General features: G+C 38.7%; 1 protein-coding gene across 2 annotated transcripts in view; it reads left to right on the top strand.

Annotated features, from left to right (window-relative positions):
- spast (spastin) overlaps nt 1–6,670 on the top strand; it is an 82,723-nt gene extending 76,053 nt beyond the window's left edge. For both annotated transcript variants that reach the window (XM_043680713.1, XM_043680722.1), the window contains 3 exons: nt 2,614–2,684; nt 3,644–3,684; nt 3,975–6,670. In XM_043680713.1, coding sequence (XP_043536648.1) covers nt 2,614–2,684; nt 3,644–3,684; nt 3,975–4,103 — 241 coding nt within the window. In that variant the 3' untranslated portion in view covers nt 4,104–6,670. The remainder of the gene's footprint in view (nt 1–2,613; nt 2,685–3,643; nt 3,685–3,974) is intronic.
- The last annotated feature ends 15,710 nt before the right edge of the window (nt 6,671–22,380 follow it).

Genomic DNA, 22,380 nt, shown 5'->3' with positions numbered 1-22,380 from the left:
GTCCAACCCATCCATGCCAACCCGATATCCCAACCCAATCTAGTCCCACCTGCCAGCACCCGGCCCCTATTCTTCCAAGCCCTTCCTATTCATATACCCATCCAAATGCCTTTTAAATGTTTCAATTTCACCAGCTTCCACCACTTCCTCTGGCAGCTCAATAGCTTGTCTGCTGCTGAGATCCCATAATTGATCTGCAGAGAATACAGGTTGCCAGTATCCGTGAACAATCCAGTTATCCGCACTCTCAGCTCCTACCTCCAAATAATTGGCTATCTAAATTATAAGGGTGCACAATTTAATTTTTGCAGCTAATCTCTTTTACAGAATATTATTCATTGCTATTATCTATGTATGGGTGTGATCCTCAAGAAAAGTAACTTGTATGGTAAAGTCTATTGTATTCTTCACAATCTGTCTCTGAAGGGCTTATGCCTGAAATGTTGACTCTCCTATTCCATGGATGCAACCTGACCTGCTGTGCTTTTTCAGCACCACACTTTTCAACTCTGATCTCTGGCATCTGCAGTCCACTCTTTGTTCTGACCAGTTAATCCAAAGCTTGGTCATTCTGTCACCAATAGATTCCAATAATTTCCCCACAATTAGTATCAAACTGATTTGGCTTGTGGCTTTCTGGTTTCTCCCTTTTGTGCAATGGAAGTTTCCAATCCAAAGTCACAGTTTCCATGTCTAGTTTTCAAAATTATGGAATCTTTGAATAGTAGGCATTCTCACCAATATCTCTATTTCGTCCCTTGACTTGGGGATTTTGGAGTGTGATGCTCAGTGATGTTTTCACTTTGTCTCAGTAGACCAGAGTTGACTCTACCTGCAGTCATGTTTCCTTTGCTCCTGGAGTTAACATTTAGTCAGACAAAACCTTTTTGTTGCAAACCATGCATTCTAAGTCATCCAGATGAACAATGAGGCTTGAGTTCTATTTGGTCCTGTGTGACAATTTAATGCTTGCAATGTTAACCAACAGTTGAGACGGATGTCCATTGTATCAGGTAGATGGAGTTAAGATGTAGATGATGGATAAGGAACCAAATGAACTCCCCTCCCTATTTTCCGTCTTGCACTCTACCTTTTTTGAGATTAACCAGTGAGCAATGTAAGGATACCTGATTGCTCAACATGGTGAGTAGAGTGCAAAAGTCAAAACAGCTCAAAGGTTTGTGACATCTTCAGAATTGTTAAGAGACATTTTGAAATCATCCTTTATGGTTAATAAAACATTATATAAAACAGGCAGCAGTTGTCAGCCTTGCTATACTCTTTTAAAAAGAAGAAATAGAAGTATAACTGTTAAATCGATCATGACCTCTGAAGCAAACCTTTGTATTTCCATCTAAATTTGACCCACCACTTTCAACTTCTTCAATATGCCAACATTATCTAGATTGAAATTGGTGTAAATGGGATGCCTTTAAATCTTACGTTCTACAATCCTCTTCATAGCCAGAATCTATCCCATGAATTCCATATAAGTAAAACTTTCAAAGATGCCCAGACTTTGGCAAACGATGACCAGACAGTTCAGTCCCCTTTAACGCTATTGCTTTTTCCAGGTTAAAATCGGTGAGCTTGGAGGTCTGAAAAAGACCATGTTTAACAGTGTAGCTTTATTTAATGCTTATGCTCCTATGTAACTTGTGAAGGCAGAAGTTTGGGTGCTATCATTCCAAATCTGGCTGAGACAACTGAAAAATCATCTTTTAATGAGGCACTATCAGCACGCTTCCCCACAAATCACTGAAGGTTCCAATTATACTGAATTCCTGATTGCATTCTGGAATGAAGATGATGGATGTCGTAGTGCATGACATGTGCACATAGGGTGGTTAAACATTAAAATACATCAATATCTGAAACAATAGCAAGACTTCTTAAGTGATCAGCTAGTTAGATGAGTCCTGATATATTTCCATTTTTTTATATAGCTAATGTGGTTTAAGATTCTAGGGACAACATTTTCTGGGCAAATCTTCTGATGTGTTCCAATATTGATACATTCATTCCAGTGTGAACTCTGACTCAACCTCCCAGACTCTGGTTCTCTGAATCTTACCTATGTATTCACTAAGCTTTCAGCAACCTAAACCTTTCTCTCTAATTCTCTCACTTTGTTTTCCTCCTTTAACAAGCCACTCAATACTTCTCTCTCCCATCCAAACTATTGACTCCCTTCTCCTAACTACTCTGCCTTGCTTTTATGTTCTATTTGAGACAGATATTTAGTTTTATATTGTTGGAGCAGCTTGATTGAAGATCAAACTGAACAGAAAATGCTGGAGAACCTCTGGTCTGGCAGCATCTGTGGACAGAGGAACAGTGTTAACATTTCAAGTCTGGTGTGACTTTTCTGCCAGACTGCTAGGTTCTTGAGCAAATCTTTGTTTCAGATTTCCAACATTTACAGTATTTTGCTTTTGACTGACATGCGATAGTTTGTGCTAGAACACAGTTCTGTATTATTCCTTTTAAATCCTCTAATGTTCTTTAGTAATGTATTTTCTGATCTCTGTTTAATGCAAAACACTGAATATTTTCAACAGGGGCTCCATGCATATGTGAATGTATATTTTATTGACGCACTCCTCTTTACAGGCAAACAGAAGGGTATTCAGGGAGTGACCTGACTGCATTAGCAAAGGATGCAGCACTGGGTCCAATTCGAGGTATGTGATGTGTTACAGGCTAGAAAGCTACACCATAGTAAGTGGTCGTTCATTCTACCTAAGATACCTGTGTTGGCTCTTCCCTGTTCCCATCAATACCATTCCTGTGCTTTAATCTCTCAACGTTTGCATGTTTCTCTGGTTGCCTTTGGAAATTTATTAATAAATCTGTATCCAGATAACGCATTCTAGAGGATCATGATTGACAGCATTTTTAAAAAAAAATCTTCCTCTTCTTCTTTTGGTTTGTATGCTGATTATCTTGATCTGTGATACTTCTGCCTCTGGGAACATTTCTCCTCATCTGTTACATTAAAACCATTCATAATTTTGAACACTGAAGTTTCCTTTGTTTCCTCTACTCTAAGGCACTCAACTCCCCTATTTCCCAGTTTCTGTGCATATTATAATCATTTTATTGTGGTACCATTCTAGTAAACATGTTCTGCATCATTGTAAAGGTCTTGACTGACTTCCAATAGTATAGTGCCCAGAATTGGATACATTACTACTTCAGTTGATCCATGTCTGCCTTTTAAAAAGCACTTTATCCTCCAATTCTGATACCTGAAACTGTTAGAAATGACTAAGATTTTACCTGTTAACTTGTATTGTGTAACTATTTCCCATTGAATTGTATTTTACTGGAGAATCAACTCTGCAGTACATGGGAGGCTTCATTTGCTATTGTTTCTGCCATGACATTGAAATCTTCAATCCTGGCATACCTCCTACTCAGCTGATGTACGGATGTCAATATCCATTCTTTTTCAAATTAATTTTGTGAATTATGGGTGTGACAAAGCAAGTGTTTATTGTTCATCCATTATTGCTATTGAAAGGTAATAGTTGTTTGCAACTGGGACCACTTCAGAGATCAATTTGTCAGTGCTTTTTGTTTTTTGTTTCACTTACTCTGGTTTGAAGTAAGAGTTGATGGGTTTTTATTTTCCTTTCAGAGCTAAAGCCAGAAGAAGTGAGAAATATGGCTGCTAGTGAGGTAAGTTCACATCAATCCCTAGATTAAAACACTTCCATGTGTAAAATCTTTGGTATTAGTATCATATATTTTTGTATACTAGAAGCGTTTTGGAGATGGGGATTTTGAACATTTAGCTGTTTTGCTAATAAGAACCGTCATTAACTGATGGTTTACAATGTGTTTTTAAGGAGGCAAAGCAAAAGATAAGAATGGCGTGCAGTAATTTTGAGCGGAAAGCGAATGTTGTGTATGGTTACTTGCTCCTTAACCAAATGTGACTTTGTACCTTGTATTGTTTGTCTGTCAAGGTGAGAAAGATCAGACTGTCAGACTTTGAAGATTCACGTAGGAAGATCAAGCGCAGTGTCGGCCCTCAGACTCTAGAGGGGTACAAACGCTGGAATGAGGAATACGGAGACACTGCTGTTAATTCGTGACGTGTCAAACCAGGACAGGCTCTGATCACTGCTGTAAGGAACTCTCCTTGATCAGAGTGCTACATCAGTTGTCAATACCAACTGGCATGCACCACCTCCGGCCTTCCACAGGGCATCCAGAGTTGTTTCATCACAGATTCTAATGCAGAATCAGGAATGCTAAAACTGATGGGACAAGTTTACAAAATGAAATCCTTTCTATCAACGTGCTATATCCTTTTTAAAATTGAGTTTCAGGAAACTTTGTACCTCTGGATCTGGGACCAGCTGGTTGTCAGTGAAGGTGGAATTTAGGCTCTAGCAATGGATAAAAATATTTAATGATTTTGTATATTTTGTTTCTGGTGTAAACAAGTCGGTCCCTGTTCAGAGTATACATGGTAGAAGCACAACAGTAGGAAGATTTGTGCCTTAAGTTTGCAGTACATTTGCTTGCCCTAGCGTGTTTGGTCCTTTAGCTCTCCATGCCTAATCTGTTCTGTTAGGCATGTCAGCATAATTTGTTCCTGACATTATTCAACCTGTTCAGCAGTGCCAAATAAGTTGATAGTTGTGCACTTGGAAATGGATTCTTTGAAAGAAGACCATTTGCAGTGCTTGCCAGATGTTGGTAATGTTTCTTCCCCCTAATATCAAGTAGCTGGTCTCTTGATTTTAAAACAAATCCGCCAATCATTTTGCTTCAGTGGTTAAATATTTCAGTGCAGCCTTTTATGGTAGTCTTGGTACAAAAGCCAAACAGGTTTTTTGAGGAATATTAAAATATGGATGTGTTTGAACTTCCAGTTTAGTGTGTCACTTGCCTATCATGTGTGATGAACAGTGTTATTGATAAAATCAGTATATTCAAACTAATAATTCACTTAGTCTTCTGAATAACTCTTTTCTTCACACAAGTGAATCCAGGACTTGAGTGAGTTAAATGATCCTAACAGATTTTTGCAATCTTGAGGCAAAGACACTGTCTCTATCTTTTATGTAAATACAAAGCTTGATATGACTATCTTGTAATTTGCAGTGAGCAATTCCACAGGAAATTTGGCAGTCATTCTTTTAAAAAAAAACACACAATGTGTATTTCCTGCCCATTGCATTTCTGTGCCGTGTTCAAATTGCTGTCTCAATTTGGCTTAAAAAAGCGTATATAAAGAAACCACCAGAAAAATTGTCCGTTTCCTTTAAACTATTTCAGAATGAATCAGTCTTGTCTTGTTTTTAAATAAGTATTCTGAAGACTACTTATTTGCAAGCCATTATGTTTATATTACCATGAAGGTCACTTGGTCAATGCCCCTCATCAAATAACAACAGCCTTTCTGTTCAGTCTTGCTGAATGTAATGCTCCAGCTATTACACTTTGTTAATAGAAATTACATTGTGCTTGTCTTTTGATAGTAAGCATACTTCAAAAAGCACTTCATTGACTGGAGATTGCTTTGCTTTGGGTTGTCCTGAGGTAGTGAAAGGTATTATAAACTGGAGGCTTTCTCTCCTAGAGGGAGGCATTACCCTTAAGCCTAAAATATGCATGCCTAGTCATATGACAGTTCCCTGGGTTTGACCATTTAGCAGGCTATCTACTTCATTCTTGAACATCCCTTAGTGATCCTGTAGTGAAGCATTAATGAGATTATCAGAAACCACTATGGCCTTCCCTTAAATATTAGTATGACAAATGTAGTTAATAAGTGGAAAAATATTAATTCTGCAAATTAAGTTGCACCTGTGAATGGTTGGGGATCATGATAGAGATTATATCTGAGCTAAGCTGGAAGGTTTGTGAATTTTTCTTGAGTAGGCTTACAGGTTTAAATGACCTTTGTACCAATTCTACCTTGCAAAATGTCTGTGTATTTCTTAAATGATCAACTATTCGCTTGTACCTTAATTTATGCAGTGCTCAGTTGGTCCCTTTACTGTGTAACATCAGACCAAACAATTTCAAGGGCCCTTTTTATAAGCATTGAAAGCTCTTGTGCTGCAGACTGTTTGAATGCAGGACCCAAAGGCACTGAGAGTGAATGCTGAGCTGAGATGAAAAGTGTCCTAGAATTCAGAACACTGAAATATTAAACAGCCTGAAGGTAAACACCCTGTACTTACTATTCAGTTTAATCTGTGGTTTGAAACTGTAACTCTCTTCCATTGAAAATTTGTGCAGCAGTGAGCTTACAAACTGCAACCCTACACTGCTGGAGTTCTTGTCAATAACTCGCAAAAAGCAATTAACTACATTGTGGGTTCTTTCTAACTTTGATAATTTTTTGATGACGTTTTAACAGATTTGTACATCATTGAATTAAATTTGATGAGTGAGGAGTTTAAATGTGAGTGTGGTGTTCAGTAGTAGGCAAAAATTCAGTTTGTTTTATTTAAGCACTTGTCATTTCAGTGCCCTGGTACTGCTGAAACCAGTATAGGGAAAAGTGATATGTCCCAATTTGTAAATGTGGTATTTTGGCAATTTTACTTTTATTTTTTGTATTCATGTGCATGATCAATTTATTTTGATCCATTGTTTCTTTATGTCTAATATATTGAGAAATAAAAAGTTTTGGTTCAATGTTTGGAAGTTGTGAGATTTGTTTTTTTTTATTGTACAACTGAAGTGGCCTGTCAGACATGAGAACTGCTACAGTTCATGAAATGTCTGCACCAGTCAGACTGATAATGCAAGTAGCATTGAACTATTGTAAACAAGAGGAAATGGCCCAGTGTTTGAACAACAGCATTTACTGTGCCTTTAATCTTGTAAAAATTCACACTGAAGAGCTGTTGAACAAAATTAGATCATCATGGTGATGCAGAGGAAATGAGTTAAGCTAATACAACTGAAGTGTTTGCTGACACTCCAGTGACACAAACTGCAACTTCAAACTTTACAAACATCAGTTTTCACTCTTAAAATATTAAAACGATCTGTACTGCCATAAATGCTCCTGCAGGTGTCATTGTTCCTTCATTATCAAAGTGAAGGAAGACATTGATTTGAATGGAGTGGAAGCATCTGAGCTGTTGCTTTAATATCCCTTCCCTTCCCCCTACTCTTGTACCTCTCCACAGCCTGTTGATCCCATGATGGGATTTAGATGGAGGATTCGAACAGAAAGCATGAAAACATTTTGACCTTGAGATGTATGAACATCTAATGCTTTGCCACAAAACAGATGCTAAAAACATCATTTTGAAGTGAATGGGATAAATAGTTTGAAAATGAAAGATATACAAAAGAGGGGAAAAGTTAGAGCAAGTAAGATGAGAGCAAGCTACTTGAAGAGCTAGCATTGGATGAATGATCTTCACTGAGCCTGAACTAGGCAGTATTCCCTCCTTGAATTCTGTTGGCTATGAAATGCTGCTGTGTGCACTGATTAATATACTGCTGTCTTCACTCCAACTTATTCAGTGCTGTCTCTGTAAACTCTGGCTCTTGTTCACAGACAAGGCCATCTTCACTTGCTCATTTCCTTCTTTATTCATGTTAACCTGATCTGTCTTTGTTAATGAATGTTGGCAAAGTTAAGTTGAATGCAGTCCATTCTCTCAAGTGCTCTTTCTTGCAAATAGCTGCTTACCTCTTTGCTTGCACTGACCCTTCCCTCGATCTCCTAACACTCTTGGCTGTGCCTCCTATGAAGTCCCGAATAGTCTCTCACCTTTGACATTCCCTTAGTCCGCTTCAAATTATTGTCTGGATACTCACCGTTAACATTCAGCTTAATGTTGCAAAGCAGTTGCCACTCTTCTTCATTCCTGATGAAGGGTTTTTGCCTAAAATGTTGATTTTCCTGCTCCTCAGATGCTGCCTGACCTGCTGTGCTTTTCCAGCACCCCACTCTTGACTGCCACTCTTCAGTTACTTCCAGCACTTGCACAAATCCTGTCTCCAACAGTGCCCCGTGTGATTGCTAGTATGCACTCAATATGCCTCCTAAACATCTGGTGAAGCTGTACCACAGGAAGAGATGTTCAGCCCCTTGAGCCTGTATTATCAATCAAATTACATGCATCCAAAGTAAGGATTATCTGTAGCAGAATTTTATTTGCCCACCTTTTCTTGATGCCCATACCCAGCTCAAATTTAACGACCTCAGTCTTGAGAGCTCCAATCAAAACTCTGCACCAGCAACCTTGTTTTGTTCTTCTTATTGATGTAAATTCCAGATATCCACTAAGCTTCGTATTTAGAAACTACTTGCTGATTTTACTTATGAATAGTCTGACTCCTCTTATCAATTTGTATTTTGCTCAATTTGTTGAAGAATTTAAGAAATACATGAATATTCTGCAAAATCAAGATGATAATTTAGTTCTTGCACCCACATTTATAACTGCTTCACTTCTTTACTGAAAGGAAAACTTTCAATGATTTACGTTGATACCTCTTTACAGACTTTGCCTTATGACAATACATATGCAGGAGATTGAATACATAACTTAAATTCCTCACATTGTCTGAGCAACTCCAAGTACAGTGTTAACTCATTTTTAGAGCTTTGTGACTGGGATTAACAGCTGTGTAGGCTACACGGAATTCTAACTGCCCAGACCTGTCAGCTCCCTGTCCCTTAAATAAAATAATGACAGTCAATATGGACACTTTCTCAAATGAATAAGTGGGGTGCCTTTCCAAGAGAGTAGAATACATGTGACTGCTGAGAATCTGAAACACAACAGATGATCCCCAGTTTTGTATAGACTGTGACAGATGCAGGCCATTCAACCCCTCCAATCATTCAGTAAGATTACTCCACATTACCACTTAGCATAACCTTTCACCACCCCTGCCCCGCTTATCAATAATCTGTATACCTCTGCCTTAAGAAATTTCAAAAACTCTACTTTTACTGCCTTTAAGGAAGAGTTCCAAAGGTACTCAACTCTGAGAAAATAAATCACCTTACTTCAGTCTTAAATAGACAACCCCTTATTTCATTATTTTGAAACAGTGATTCCCAGTTCTATACAGTGTATTCGCTCAATAAGAAGTGTCCTTTCCACATTAATGCTAACAAGACCCCTCAGGGTTTTGTTTCATTCAAGCTGCTTTTTGCTCTTCGAAGCTCCAGTAGTTAGAAGCTTACGTTATCTCACCTTACCTCATTTAGCAAACTGCCCATTGCAGGTGTTAATCTGCTCAACTTTCTCTCTCTCAATTGCTTCTGATGTATTTAATTCCCTTCGCAATAAATTATAGCATTCTATTAACTTTCCTAATTTCTTGCTACTCTTTTGCAATTCATGCACCAGGACATCCAGATCCCTTTCCATCTCTGCTTTCCGTCTGTCACCATTTAAATAAGTGTCCTTATTTTGTCCACCATTTTCTATGCTAATGGACAATTTCATACTTTCCCCACATTATACTCAATTTACTAGTTCTTTACCCATTCACAACCCATTTATATTACTTTATGTCCTCCTTTGTATCCCCTTCATAACTTGCCTTCTTAGCTATAAGTGTCATCAGCAAATCTAGCAACCATACCTGTAATAATTTGATCCAAGTTATTTATATAAATTGTAAAATAAAATGTTGAGGCCCAAGTACTAATCCCTGTGGCACAGCATTCGTTAACCATACTTGTTTTCTCCTGTTATCTGGGCAATCTTTTGCCCAGAGCTGAAAATGTGTTACTGGAAAAGCGCAGCAGGTCAGGCAGCATCCAAGGAGCAGGAGAATCGATGTTTCGGGCATGAGCCCTTCTTCAGGAATGCCCGAAACATCGATTCTCCTGTTCCTTGGATGCTGCCTGACCTGCTGCACTTTTGCAGCAACACATTTTCAGCTCTGATCTCCAGCATCTGCAGACCTCACTTTCTCCTCGAATCTTTTGCCCACATTGTTACCTCTTATGCCATGAGTTTTTATATTCTGCAATAACTTTTGTGGCACCTCATCAAATGCCTTCTGAAATTGAAATATGATTAATCCACTGTTTCTCCTTTATTCAGCACATGTTACATCTTCAAAGAACTCCAATAAATTAGCTAATTGCCTTTTCACAAAACCGTTTGACTCTGCCCAATAACTTGAACTTTTTTGTGTGTTCAACTACACCGTCTTTAATGGTAGCTTCAAACATCATCCCTCTGACCAATGTTAAGCTGACCCTGTTGTTTCCTCTTTTCTGTTTCCCTCTCTATTTTTAAGAAAGGAGTTTCTAATAGTAATTTCCAATCTCATGGAATCTGCACGGAATCTCAGGAATTTTGAAAAATCTAAGTAACAAATGCTGCCTTCTGTGATTTCTGATTCATTACCTCATGTTCTGTGATTAGCCACACTTCAGGCCATAAGACACGAGGAGAAACTAGGCTATTCAGTGTGCGCTGCCATTCAATCATTTTGTTGTGTTTTTTATTTGCTTTTGTTTCCCTGGAACAGCTTCCTGATATTCCCCCCCCCCCCCCCCCCCCCCAGCAGGAGGCTGGGGTTCCATATATCTCCATCCCTGTTCTGTCTCTGGATGTGGCATCTGACTTGGAGCCAGGATCCCTCTGTCAATGTCCAGTGTTGAAGAGATGCAGGACCCACTCAGCATGACTGTCTCTGGTTTAGGGGTGGTGGATGCAGAAGGAATAGCACCAGTGGTGGCAGAAAAGGAGCGCATTGCCAGGGCCCTGGGGATGGTGTCGGATGAAGGAGTAGAGAGGGTGAAATCTACGGAGAGGAAAATATGAACTTTTGAAGGTGTTTCATATTTAGTAATATCAAGTTAATTAACGTATTCAGTATTTAACCATTTATACAATTTATTCAATTTATTCTGTAATCCAGGATGCTGCTGGAACGTGGCAACATCATCCATTTTTCACTGTACCTAGTTACAAGGGACAATGCATTAAATAAATGAATCTATTACGTTCTCTTTTTTTTTTCTGTTTTTGTTCTAGACAAGCAGCTAAATTAGTTACAATCTGGTAACTTTTATAAATAGTTGAAGTTTGAGATCCTGGGTACTTAAGACAATAAAGCTGCAAGATTCCACAGTTTTGAACAAAGAGTAAACTTTATAAAGAAAGGAAAGTATCCATGTACAGCTTTATATTATAGCGTCCAGAAGTAGCATGAGGTAACTGAGGAACAGCCAACTGTGGTTAATAGCTAATCAGTGAGCATCAAATAGCAGATATGGTCAAAACAGATCCCGCAGATTTTTCAGCAACTTACACAGACGGTAGAGTTGACACCCAAAACCATCAGCAAAGTTCATTAAGACTTTGTCTTTGTTTCAAGGGACTCCAGTTGTTTTTTGAAGATCGAGCTTCAAACTTCAACAGGCATTTTGTTACAGACTACTTCAACAACTGCCCACATCTGGTGGTTCAATCTCTTCCCTGATGGTGTATTTGGTTGCATTCCTGAGGTTGTATTTCAGTACAGAATAGGTGCTTGTTTTTGACTAGCATGGACACAATAGGCTGAAGAGCCTTTTTCTATGCTGTAGATCTTAATGACTTAGTTCACACTTACTGTTGATTCCATCCCCTTTCCTTTCCACTGTTTCACATCAAAACAGTCTTCTTGACCCCGAGCTTGACTTAACAAATCCGCATTCTCTTCATTGCCAGGAGTGGCAACTTTACTTTCATGAAGTTGTCCACTTTGCCTGTCTACTGGGAACCTTCATCTGGTGGTTAGTTCTTGTCCATTGTGCTTTGTAACTTTGAGCTAATCTAAGAATTAGGGTGCTAGTATCCAGTGTAGCATCCTCCTTTACTCATGACCTGTGTTGAATTCAAATGCTGTTGGATGAATTATATGAAGCATAATCCATTTTGGGAAAGCTGGAATCTATCATTGGCAACCGACAATTTCTGCACCTTCAACGTCAGTGAAGAGCAAATGTTTGGGCATAAGCATCACAGAACTCCTGTCATCCAGAGATATTCGTGTGGATCGTAAGCCATTTTGTATATACAGGTTATATTAATCTGGCACTCTGGTCACAGTGCTTCCAGGTTTCCAAAGAAGGTACACTTTACAGGGCAGTGAGGAAGATTTCTAGGCATTTGACTGATGGTCAACTCATTCAACTTGTGTTCCCTTAAATTTCAATAAATGTCTGAATTTATGCACTGTTTGCTTTTGTTACAAGGGAAATGCCTTCAAATAAGTAGAAGAGGGATTGGAGTAAAGAAAGGAATAGTTTAAAAATTCCTGTGCTGACCCTCGTGTGTTCCCTCACATGGTCTAACCCTAATATTGCTGGATTTTAGAGGAGCAATCTGTAGCGAGGCCAAAGTATAAATGTTGAGCTAGGACGCCAAAATAAATTAATGATTTGCTTTTAAGGTAATAGAACCGACCAAGATGTTCCCGGGAGTGAGTTTTTGAACAAATTTAACACCAAGCCATATTGGATGTTAAGTTTTGTCAAAGAGATAGAGGTTTAAAGAAATGTTTCAAAGGAGAAGAGAACAAGCTGGAAAGATTTAGAAGGGAAATTTAGGGCCTGAGTAGGAAAAGGGTAAAGAGAAATGGGTAACCAGTGTTGGCCTAGCCATTGAGGCCCATGTTCTGAGAGACAATTAAAGCAAAGGCCCAACTGCCTAGAGGGGTGGGATATCCACCTGAAAAACCACTTGGGGCTTCACAGAACATTTAAGATTTCTACTCCACTTTGTGGAGAAAAAAATGCATTCCTGAATTCACTCCTAAACTGCCCAGCTTTAACTGTAAGGTAATATCTCCTCCTGGATTCACCCATCAGAGGAAATCACTTCACCTCACCTACCATTTAAAATTTCCTAATCGTTTCAAACACGTGGATTATGTCAGCTTTCTAAACACAAGGGATTGCAAAGTATGGTTTATGGAATCTTCCCCTTGATTTAACCCTTGAAACCCAGGCATCATTGTGATGAATCTGTGTTGTAAGTCCTCCATAAGTGTGCTACCCAAAACTCAGTAGAGTACATTAGATAGGTCTGATCAAGACCTTTGACAACTGAGATACTGTATGCCTTCTGTTCTTTAATATCCAGTATTCTTGAGAGAAATGTTCAAATGACAAATTACCTTTTTTGATTAAGTTTTGTTGTTGTATTTGCCTCTGCACTAATGCTATCAGCATTTAACTCGGCAGATCACAGGTTGTGAAGCATTTTTGAATGTTCTGAAATAGTAGGCCTTTCTTTAAGACAAGTTCACTGGGTGTAGACAGCTGAAGTCTGACCTGTTTCCATGATAGAGTTTGGTTCAAGGATAGTGACGATGGTGTCCAAATCATCCGGAAGGAACCCAGTGTTCCATAAACTAATTCTACTTATAATTTTGGCTAACCTCTGATTTTGAAGGCTCTCACGTGTGAGTCAAAAGCTTCTGAGTTTGGATTCCACTTCAGAGATTTACTCGAGTGGCTGTACTGAGGGAATGCTACTCTGTTGAAGGTGTTGTCTTTTGAACGAAGTATTAAACCAAAGCTGCTTCTTCACTCCTGGAACAAAGTTAAAGGCCCCTCTTTGAAGAAGAGCAGGAAGTATTTTCCTGGTGTGTTGGCCGTTGTTATATATTTACTGGTCAACATCTCTAAAAGCAGATCATTCAGCCACAATCTGTGTCGTTATGGGAAATTACTGTGTGCAACCCTTTTAAAAAGTACTTTAATCACTGTAAAGGCTCCCTGAGGTTTGTAAAAGTACTAAATAAGTGCACATCCCTTCTTTAGTTTACATGATGTCAGTAGCCAAAGCAGCCTTGTTGCTGGGAGACCCCCATTAGTGCAGCCTCCTGTACATGCCTGGCCCCATATCCAGTTTGAAAGAGTCCACCTCCACCTTCACACCAGTGGGAGGGTATGGCCCTGGCATTCCAGCTGTCAGGCACAGGGTGATGCAGCCCAGTGAATCATTCAGCCTTACGGGTGAGCTGGGAGATTTTAGACATGTATTAATATGAAGCAGGTGTACAAGTGTAAGCTGAAGCTGGGACATATCAGCCACCCTACCACCACCTGCATTGCAAGTGACTACAGTGCAACAAATGTTTTATTGGCTGAAAAGTATTTGGGCTTTCGTGAGATGATAAAAGCCACTGGAGGAATGCGATTCCTTTTTATTCAATCTGTCAGGAAAGGCAAAAAGAATACAGGACAGTTAAGGGGATTTAAAAAAGGCTGAAGAAGTTTCCATCTGATCAGTTCAGATGATCAAAACTGAGCCAAGTATTCAGTGTTACCCTCTTTCTCTATGTCTCTGTCTCTGTCTTTTTCTCTCTGCCAGTCTGTTTCACGCTGTATCACTCTCGCAAGTCTCCTTCTTTCTCTTTCACCTGTCCCCTCCCCTCCCTTGCACTCACTCCCTGAAACTGAATCTACAGTGGGAATTGCACTGACTTAAGCTTGGAAAAAGGTTAACAACATCAAATATTAATGAGTGTGTTGTATGGGCCATGTGATAAAAGGGCAACATAAGCCAAAATTAAGAATTGAGTCAATTGTATTATTTCAGGTTTCTCTTTGTGTCACAAATTATTCAACAGAATATTTGAGGTGTTGGCAATCACCAGTGTGCTTTATTGCATTATTTGAAGATTAGAAAGTGAATTCTTGAACAATTACCTGCTAAGTCCTCAATGAAAATTACAGGCAAGTTCTGACTTAGTCCTAATGAAAGCAACACCGGCAGCCTATACATAAGACCAAATGATTTATGAGACTCTGAAGGATGTGATATTTCAGTTTGCAAACCTGTTTGAATTCGTAACAGAACAAAACCATAATGAGATTTCTTTTTTTTCTTTTCAGTTTTCATGAAATGATGTATTGCTTCCAGTTTGCAAATTAAATAAGTTAATAAATGAGATTTTAATATGTGAAAGGTTATCAAGACCCTTCTGTTAAACAACATAAAGCCAACAACAAGAATTTAATAGTTTTAACAGTCTTTTCAGAAACATTGCAATGCAGGCTGGCTGAAAGGTAAGGACATACATTTCTGTAGCACCTTCTATGCCTACAGGAAGTCCCAAAGCACCTCTCAACCAATACAGTCCTTTGGCATGCAGTTACTGTTGAAATGTGGCAATCAATGTATACACAGCAAGATCCCACAAATGATAATCAGGCAGTCATATTTGTTGAGGGATTAACTTTCTTTTATTTATTCATGAGATGTGATGGCACTGGCTAGGTAAGCTCTTCCATAATTACCCTGGCACTATGTGGTTTTACTGTAACTTGCCATTTATCAGTCCAAGCCTGGATATTGTCCATTTGGACACAGACAGCTTCAGTATCTGAGTCGTCATGAATGGTGCCAAACATTGTGTAATGATTGATGAACATCCCCATTTTGACTTTATGATGCAGGGAATGTCATCAATGAAAATGTTGTAGGTGATTTAGCCTTGGCACTAATGTCCATGGCACTATTCAAAGTGCCTTAGCAAATATTCCATCGGCATTTTACATTCACCTGAGAAGACCAAAACTAAATAAAACTAAATTGCAGCATTCCCTCAATACTGTACTGCGATTTAGCACATAGCCGATTCTGTGGAGTGAAGCTTAAAACTGCAACTCTCTGGTTCAGAGGCCAGAGAGGCACCCATTGAGCCAAGGCTGTCTACATCTGACCCTATCCCTGATTCCAATTATTCCACCATTAGCAGCCATGCATTCAGCAAACCTCACTCTGAGCTCTGGACTTCCCCACTAAACTCTCCACCTCTTCTCTCCTCCTTTAACACCCTTTTCAAAATCTATCTGATCATCCTTCCTGATACTTTCTCTGGCATGTATTAATTTCTGTATGATTCATCCTCCATGAAGTGACTATATTTTCATGTTTTAAAGGTACCATATATATAGTTCTGCACATGGAAGTTATTGAGATGTTGGCAACACAAAGAAACCTTCCTTTGTTCCATCGCTTGGTATATTATGGCATGCAGTATAGAAGGAGGTCATTTGTTTTCACTAAAACTGTTTGCCTTTGTGCATTCCTTTTCCTGTCCTGTTACAGTCTTCACCTTTGAATGCAGATCCAATTCCATTTGTAACTGCTGGAGCATCGGGACTATCCTCAGATAGTCACAGATAGTCCTTACACCTGATTACAATAGCTGAAGATCAAGATGGTGAGGCAATGCTCTGCACCATGGTAGTCGACCTAGCAGGAAGAGTGAAAGTCACCAGTAGTGACAACAGAGAACCCTGATTACGAGGGTTGGATGTCTCTGCTCAGTAAACCAATCATTTGCCAAGTGTCTTAAGGTAAGAGACTATACATTCACTTTTGTACTTGTAGTGTATTGACTCCCAAGCTATATCTACTGCTCTGATTGCTCCCTGTAGCTCTGCAGCAATTTAAATGTAATCCTATTTCACCAGACTTTTCAAAACTATGACTATAACACTAGTCCCAGGGTCCCACTCCTTGTGGTCCTGTATCAATCAGAACTAATATCATTTTCTCACTCTCTTCTTGTAACTCTGTCCTGATTTCACACTACTAATACCACTTCCCTGCTCGCTTCCTGAACTTTATCTTATTCTGAACTAATACCACTGCTCACTCACTTCCTGTAACTGACCTCTGCCCCATTCTGCCTCACACTCTAATTTGGACTGTATTCACGCCATCTATTGAGCGTTTTTAATAAATCAGATAAAGCAACAATGAATAATAAACACTCCCAAAAAGGAGAAGAATAATGAATTTAATGTGTTAAAGAGAAAGAGTTAAAGAGAATTTTAAACACTCAGTAATTTTATGTTGATGATTTGCACCTTGCATTCATCAGGATAATTTGCAAGAATCCTATTTAAAGGGAAAGCATGAGAGGAAATGCTGATTGTTGGGGAAGTGATCTCTGGAAGAGGCATTGACATGAATAATGCACCAGTTAATGATAATTGACAGTTAAATATCAGGCTTTGTCTAAATTTTAAACCAGCAGGTTGATTCTGGTTATTAAGGCATTGCCATGAGAGATTAACCAGTGAATAGCTGTCACCTATTTTGTTGAGTTGAAAGAGGCAAGGTACATGTATATGTTCTTACCCCAGAGTAATCTGAAATGAACTGGGCATTTGTCAGGTCTAAAAGTAACAGCCCAAACCCAGTCATGAGTCTGTGTGATACAGGATTGCTCCAATCAAGGTAGTCATCAACCTGCAGGATTACTTTGATGATCCCTTTTTCAGCATCTACCTTGTACAGTGGACAAATGGCTTGGGCTCTGTTTACAAAGATGCTCATAAGGTCAATTTTGTAATGTGTGGAACTGTAAGAATGCTCAATGTAAACAGAAGAAATGATGATGGTATTGGGCATGGGTGGACTGCACTTGAATGGGTAGCTTAATTAAAGGCAAGATATTGGGTAGATAATAGTTAATATTTAAGGAATGAATGCATTTCAACAGTTATCCATTCCTTTTGGGTGAAGAGCACAAGAAAAGTGGCACAACAATGGCTAACAAAAGAAACTGAGGGTGAATGAGAAAAATCATATAAAGTTGGTAGAAAATCTAACAAATCTAAGGATTAGATGCAGTTTAGAATTCAGCGGAGATGGACCAAGAAATTGATTAAGAAGAGAAAAATAAAATGAGAGTAAATCTGCAAGAAATATAAAAGTGAACTGTAATTGCTTTTCATAAGTATATACAAAGCAAGGTGAGTGAAGACAAATTTTGACCCCTTACAGTCTGAAATGGGAGAGTTCAAGTCAGAAACAAAAAAACCCAGAAATTGCTGGAAAAATTCAGTAGGTCTGGAAGCATTGGCTGGAGAGAAATCACAGTTAATATTTCAGGTCCGGTGACCCATTTTCAGAACGAGTCAAAAACAATTACTTTAGTTTTACCTTCACAGAAGAAGACACAATTAACTTGGGGAAAGTGGTGGCAGAGTGGTAGTGTCATTCGATCAATAATCCTGAACTCCAGGAAGATGTTCCTGTGACACGATTTTGAATTCCATCATAGAGGATAGTGAAATTTGAATTCAATAAAAATCTGCCATCCTTACGTGGTCTGGCCTATATGTGACACCACATCCACAGTAATGTGATTGACTCCTAGCTGCTCTTTTGGGGTAGTTAACGATGGGCAATATATGCTGGCTTTGTTAGTCTCTGAATGAATTTTTAAAAAACACAGCGGAAATATGCAAGAGATAGGTTAGATGTTATTCCATTGAAAACAGATTTCCCATGGAATCGAACAAAAGATATTTGTGGGGTTGGGCTGAGCAAAGATCCCATGGCAACACTGACTACTTGACTATATGTGATGTCATTGAAATTGTTCTCAATTGTGTGAATGGCTTAGTTCATAAGACCAATGGATATCGATTCTCTCAATGGCGGGTCTAGATTGTTTTGGTGTATTGCTACAGCATAGGTCTCAATGGCTTCCTTGAGTGGTATGTTGGCTCGCAGGGTCAAATAAACCTATTGGAACTGCATTTCAATTTATGTGCGGGTCCCATCTGGCCTTTGTAGGTATGAAGGGATCCTTCACTGTCTGAATGAAAAACTTGCTGAGCACAAGTTGTAACAATTCATCTAATCATTTGAGATTGGTCTTTGCAGAGTCGGTCATAAATAAGGGTGTAAAGGAACTTGAGTCCCATGTACTTAACACACTGGTAATGGGCCTATTGTATGAATGTCCAGCTTGACCTTGAGGCCTCTCAGTTTTGGCAGACATTCATGTTGCTTGTGAAAACCAGAGAAGATGTTTGGAATTCTGCAATGTATGGGCCAAATCAGCGAGACATATCTTCAAAGATTCACTGCCTTTGGTGGACACTGAATTTTAGTGAGAAGTTATGAGTACCTGTAGAAGGATTCAAACTCAGCAAATGCCTCTGCCTGTTTGTGGGATAAAAGCACACCATATTCCTTGCTTTCAGACAGTACATGGTCAGAGATTTACTATACATATAGTGCCATTGTTAATGTATTGCCAAACCATTTCCATCTAAGTGAGTTTATGGTGCTGGTGTTTTTTAAGTGGGCACTGTTTATAGTCTGATCATCCATTGAAGCAATATATTGGCACAAATGGATTAAATGGAAAAAAAAAAGGAAATCCATGAATTTCAGACCAAGCACAGCCTAGGCATAGTGTAAATGAATAACCTTGCTAAGAATCTGTACAATCTCATCTTGCATGAACACTTGTATTTACTTTTACATTACTAGTATATTTGGAAATGAAAACTGACACAACATTGAATTTAATAACATCTACATAGAAAATTAAAACAAGCAGTACTAAATTAATGCTATTATTTGTCAAGAGTTTGAGTTTAAAACTGCTCCCCTTTTAGTTCTTAATTCCATTCAAGTGCTTAATCATCTATTATGAGGTTGTGATGATTTATTCACTTCTCCTTTTGGATATTCCACAGCTCTCCAGAATTCACTTTAATTTCTTATCAATATGAAATTTTGTGGGGATTCTTCCATTAGTTTTTAACTAAACGATCCTTTATTGAATTCATGCTCAGTATTTAGAAATACTGTCTCTCTCTCTCTCTATCTGTCTCTCTCTCTGTCTCTCACTCTCTCTCTCTCTCTCTCTCTCTTTAGAAGGCTAACTGCTTATTTTCACTATGAGTTACTGTCAGTTTCTTTCTCTAGCTCCAAGCTAAGCAAATCTTCAACCCTTTTTTTTTAATCCATGAGCTCTATCTCCAAACTGAACTCAGGCTTCCACTTGCATTTACCTCTTTTGCTCTATCATCTCAGTGAGCTGCAACTGTCTCTGATTCTAAATTGAATTGCTGACTTCTTCCTTCTCTAAGTCATAGAGCCATAGAGATGTACTGTACGGAATCAGATCCTTTGGTCCAATTCATCCATGCTGACCAGTTATCTTAAATTAATTTAGTCCCATTTGCTAGCACTTGGCCCATATCCCTCTAAATCCTTCCTATTCATGTACCCATTCAGATGGTCTTTGAAATGCTGTAATTGTACTAGCCTCTACCACTTCCTCTGGCAGCTCATTCCACACATGCCCCACCCTCTGCATGAAAAAGTTGCCCCTTAGGTCCCTTTTAAATCTTTCCCCTCTCACCCTAAATCTATGTCCTCTAGTTCTGGACTCCCCCACCCCACTGTCTCCTTGCCCTAAACATGTCCCTCATAATTTTATAAACCTCTATAAGGTCATCCCTCAGCCTCCGACACTCCAGGGAAAACAGCCCCAGCCTATTCAATGTCTCCCCATAGCTCAAACCCTCAAAACCTGGCAGCACCCTTGTAAATCTTTTGTGAACCCTTTCAAGTTACACAACATCCTTCCTATTGAGGAGACCAGAATTACAGACAGTATTCCAAAAGTGACCTAACCATAAGTTGTTTCTTTTTTAGAGCCCATTTCTATGACTGCATCATGGTTTCTGTTTTCAATGTTGTTGCCAATCATTACCAGAGGCTGCACTGTCATGTATTGCTTGTTTAATGCTGATGGGATGTGGGGTCCCTTGACTCAATCAGCTTCTGAAATACTAATCCCAACGGTTCTCTGAAGAAATCTTGCCACCAAATCATGGCAACTGGTCAATGTTGACTTGTGTTCATTTGGAAATGTAATGAATACAGGAAGTGTACAGAAGCTTAGTCAAGGCAGTGGAGTGAATGTCAAAACTTCCAAACAAACTGACTGACCAGCCAAGCATATGGCAGGATCTGGAGATTGCACACATTGTCCTATCAGCCATTCCAAAACCCCTCAAGATTTTAAATACACACAGGCAGATGTCAAAACTTGCCTACAAAGATGTCCCCAAAGGAAATTCATTCACCAGAGAAAAGTCAACAGACAAATTACACCAAAAGACTCCCCCCATAGGCCACCTCTGTGGCACGATGAAATACCTGAGATGTTGCAAACAGAAATGTTGATTCACCATCTTTTAACTTCAATACAACACAGATTGTTTTTGGCAATATCTGTCTGGTTTCACCAAGGAATCTCATATTTTCAAATAGTTGTGAGCTTATTTCCACTTGTAAACTCCATAAATAATCTAAATCCTTCACTGAATCAATGATAGACACAATGATTCTACCAAGAGGTCCAGAGATATGACATTCATTATTCAAGTTCTGAGTCCAATTGGGACTTTATTAGATAGATCTTTTAACAGTAATGAACCCAAGCTTATTTGATTTGTGTTTACATTAGGATTATTCTCAATCAGTTTTTCCATTTACATTTTTAGAAAATCCAAATACTGAAGCTAGAAGTTATATTCTAAATCATATGAATGGTGAAGCTAGATATTCATAGGAAATGAAAAAAATACTTTTAGGTGCCCAATTATTCTGCCATGCTTTTATTATCTGCAAGAACTTTGGAACACCTTTGAAAGTAAATATAAGCTAAATTATTTTCAACAATGTTATTAAATTTTGTATTGTTAATCATGAAGACAACGTAAAGCAAAATATGGAGCTGTGCCTGAGAAACACATTTAAAACTGAGAGTTGTAACATGATGCACAGACTCTAATCACGTAATGCACGTCAGATGTACTTTTATATTTCATCTTTGAGTTTGTTTCAATTCCTGGAAGAAGTACCCATTTTGCTCCATGCAGACTGTGTTCAAAGTGTTCAATGGATTCTGAGTGATGGGACCACTGAAGCATGACAGGAAAGCATGATGAGTAGTGTAACATCTGCCTGAACTACGTAACTGAATTCAGTGATTGATTCAACCCAGTCCCAAACAGTGCCTGCAATGAAAAAAAGAAAACGTGTGCCCATGAACTTTTAATAATATTAAGCAGTGAGTTTTCTTAATAGTTAGCCCATAATCAGGCATTACAGATTCATCTTGATATAGGGCTGCCTATTACAATGTTTTTAGCAATATTGTACTTAAATAGACTATTTAGCCCCTCTAGTCTCTACTGATGTTTCTGCTTCAGGTAAGCCTTCCCCCATCCTAATCCCATATCATCCAATTAGCATAACCTTCTTTTATTCCTATCTCACTCATGTGATATCTACACACTGCCCCTCAACCAAATGGTGGTGAGATCCACATTCTCCCCAATCTTTAGTTAAAGATGTTTCTCCTGAATTTATGTTTGAATTTGTATCATCTGCAAATTTGGCTGAAGTACACTCAGTCTTTTTGTCCACATTATTAACATAGATTGTAAATAGTTGAGGCCCAGAAATGATCCCTGTGGCACTCCACTAGTTACAGTTTGTTAACTTGAAAATTATCTAATCATTCTGATTCTTTAGCCAGTCCTCTAACCAAGCCAATATATTATCCACAACAACATGAGCTTCT

Source organism: Chiloscyllium plagiosum, chromosome 3 (assembly GCF_004010195.1).
Source record: "Chiloscyllium plagiosum isolate BGI_BamShark_2017 chromosome 3, ASM401019v2, whole genome shotgun sequence".
NCBI classification, from domain to species: domain Eukaryota; kingdom Metazoa; phylum Chordata; class Chondrichthyes; order Orectolobiformes; family Hemiscylliidae; genus Chiloscyllium; species Chiloscyllium plagiosum.
This window is presented reverse-complemented; position numbering and strand designations above follow the sequence as displayed.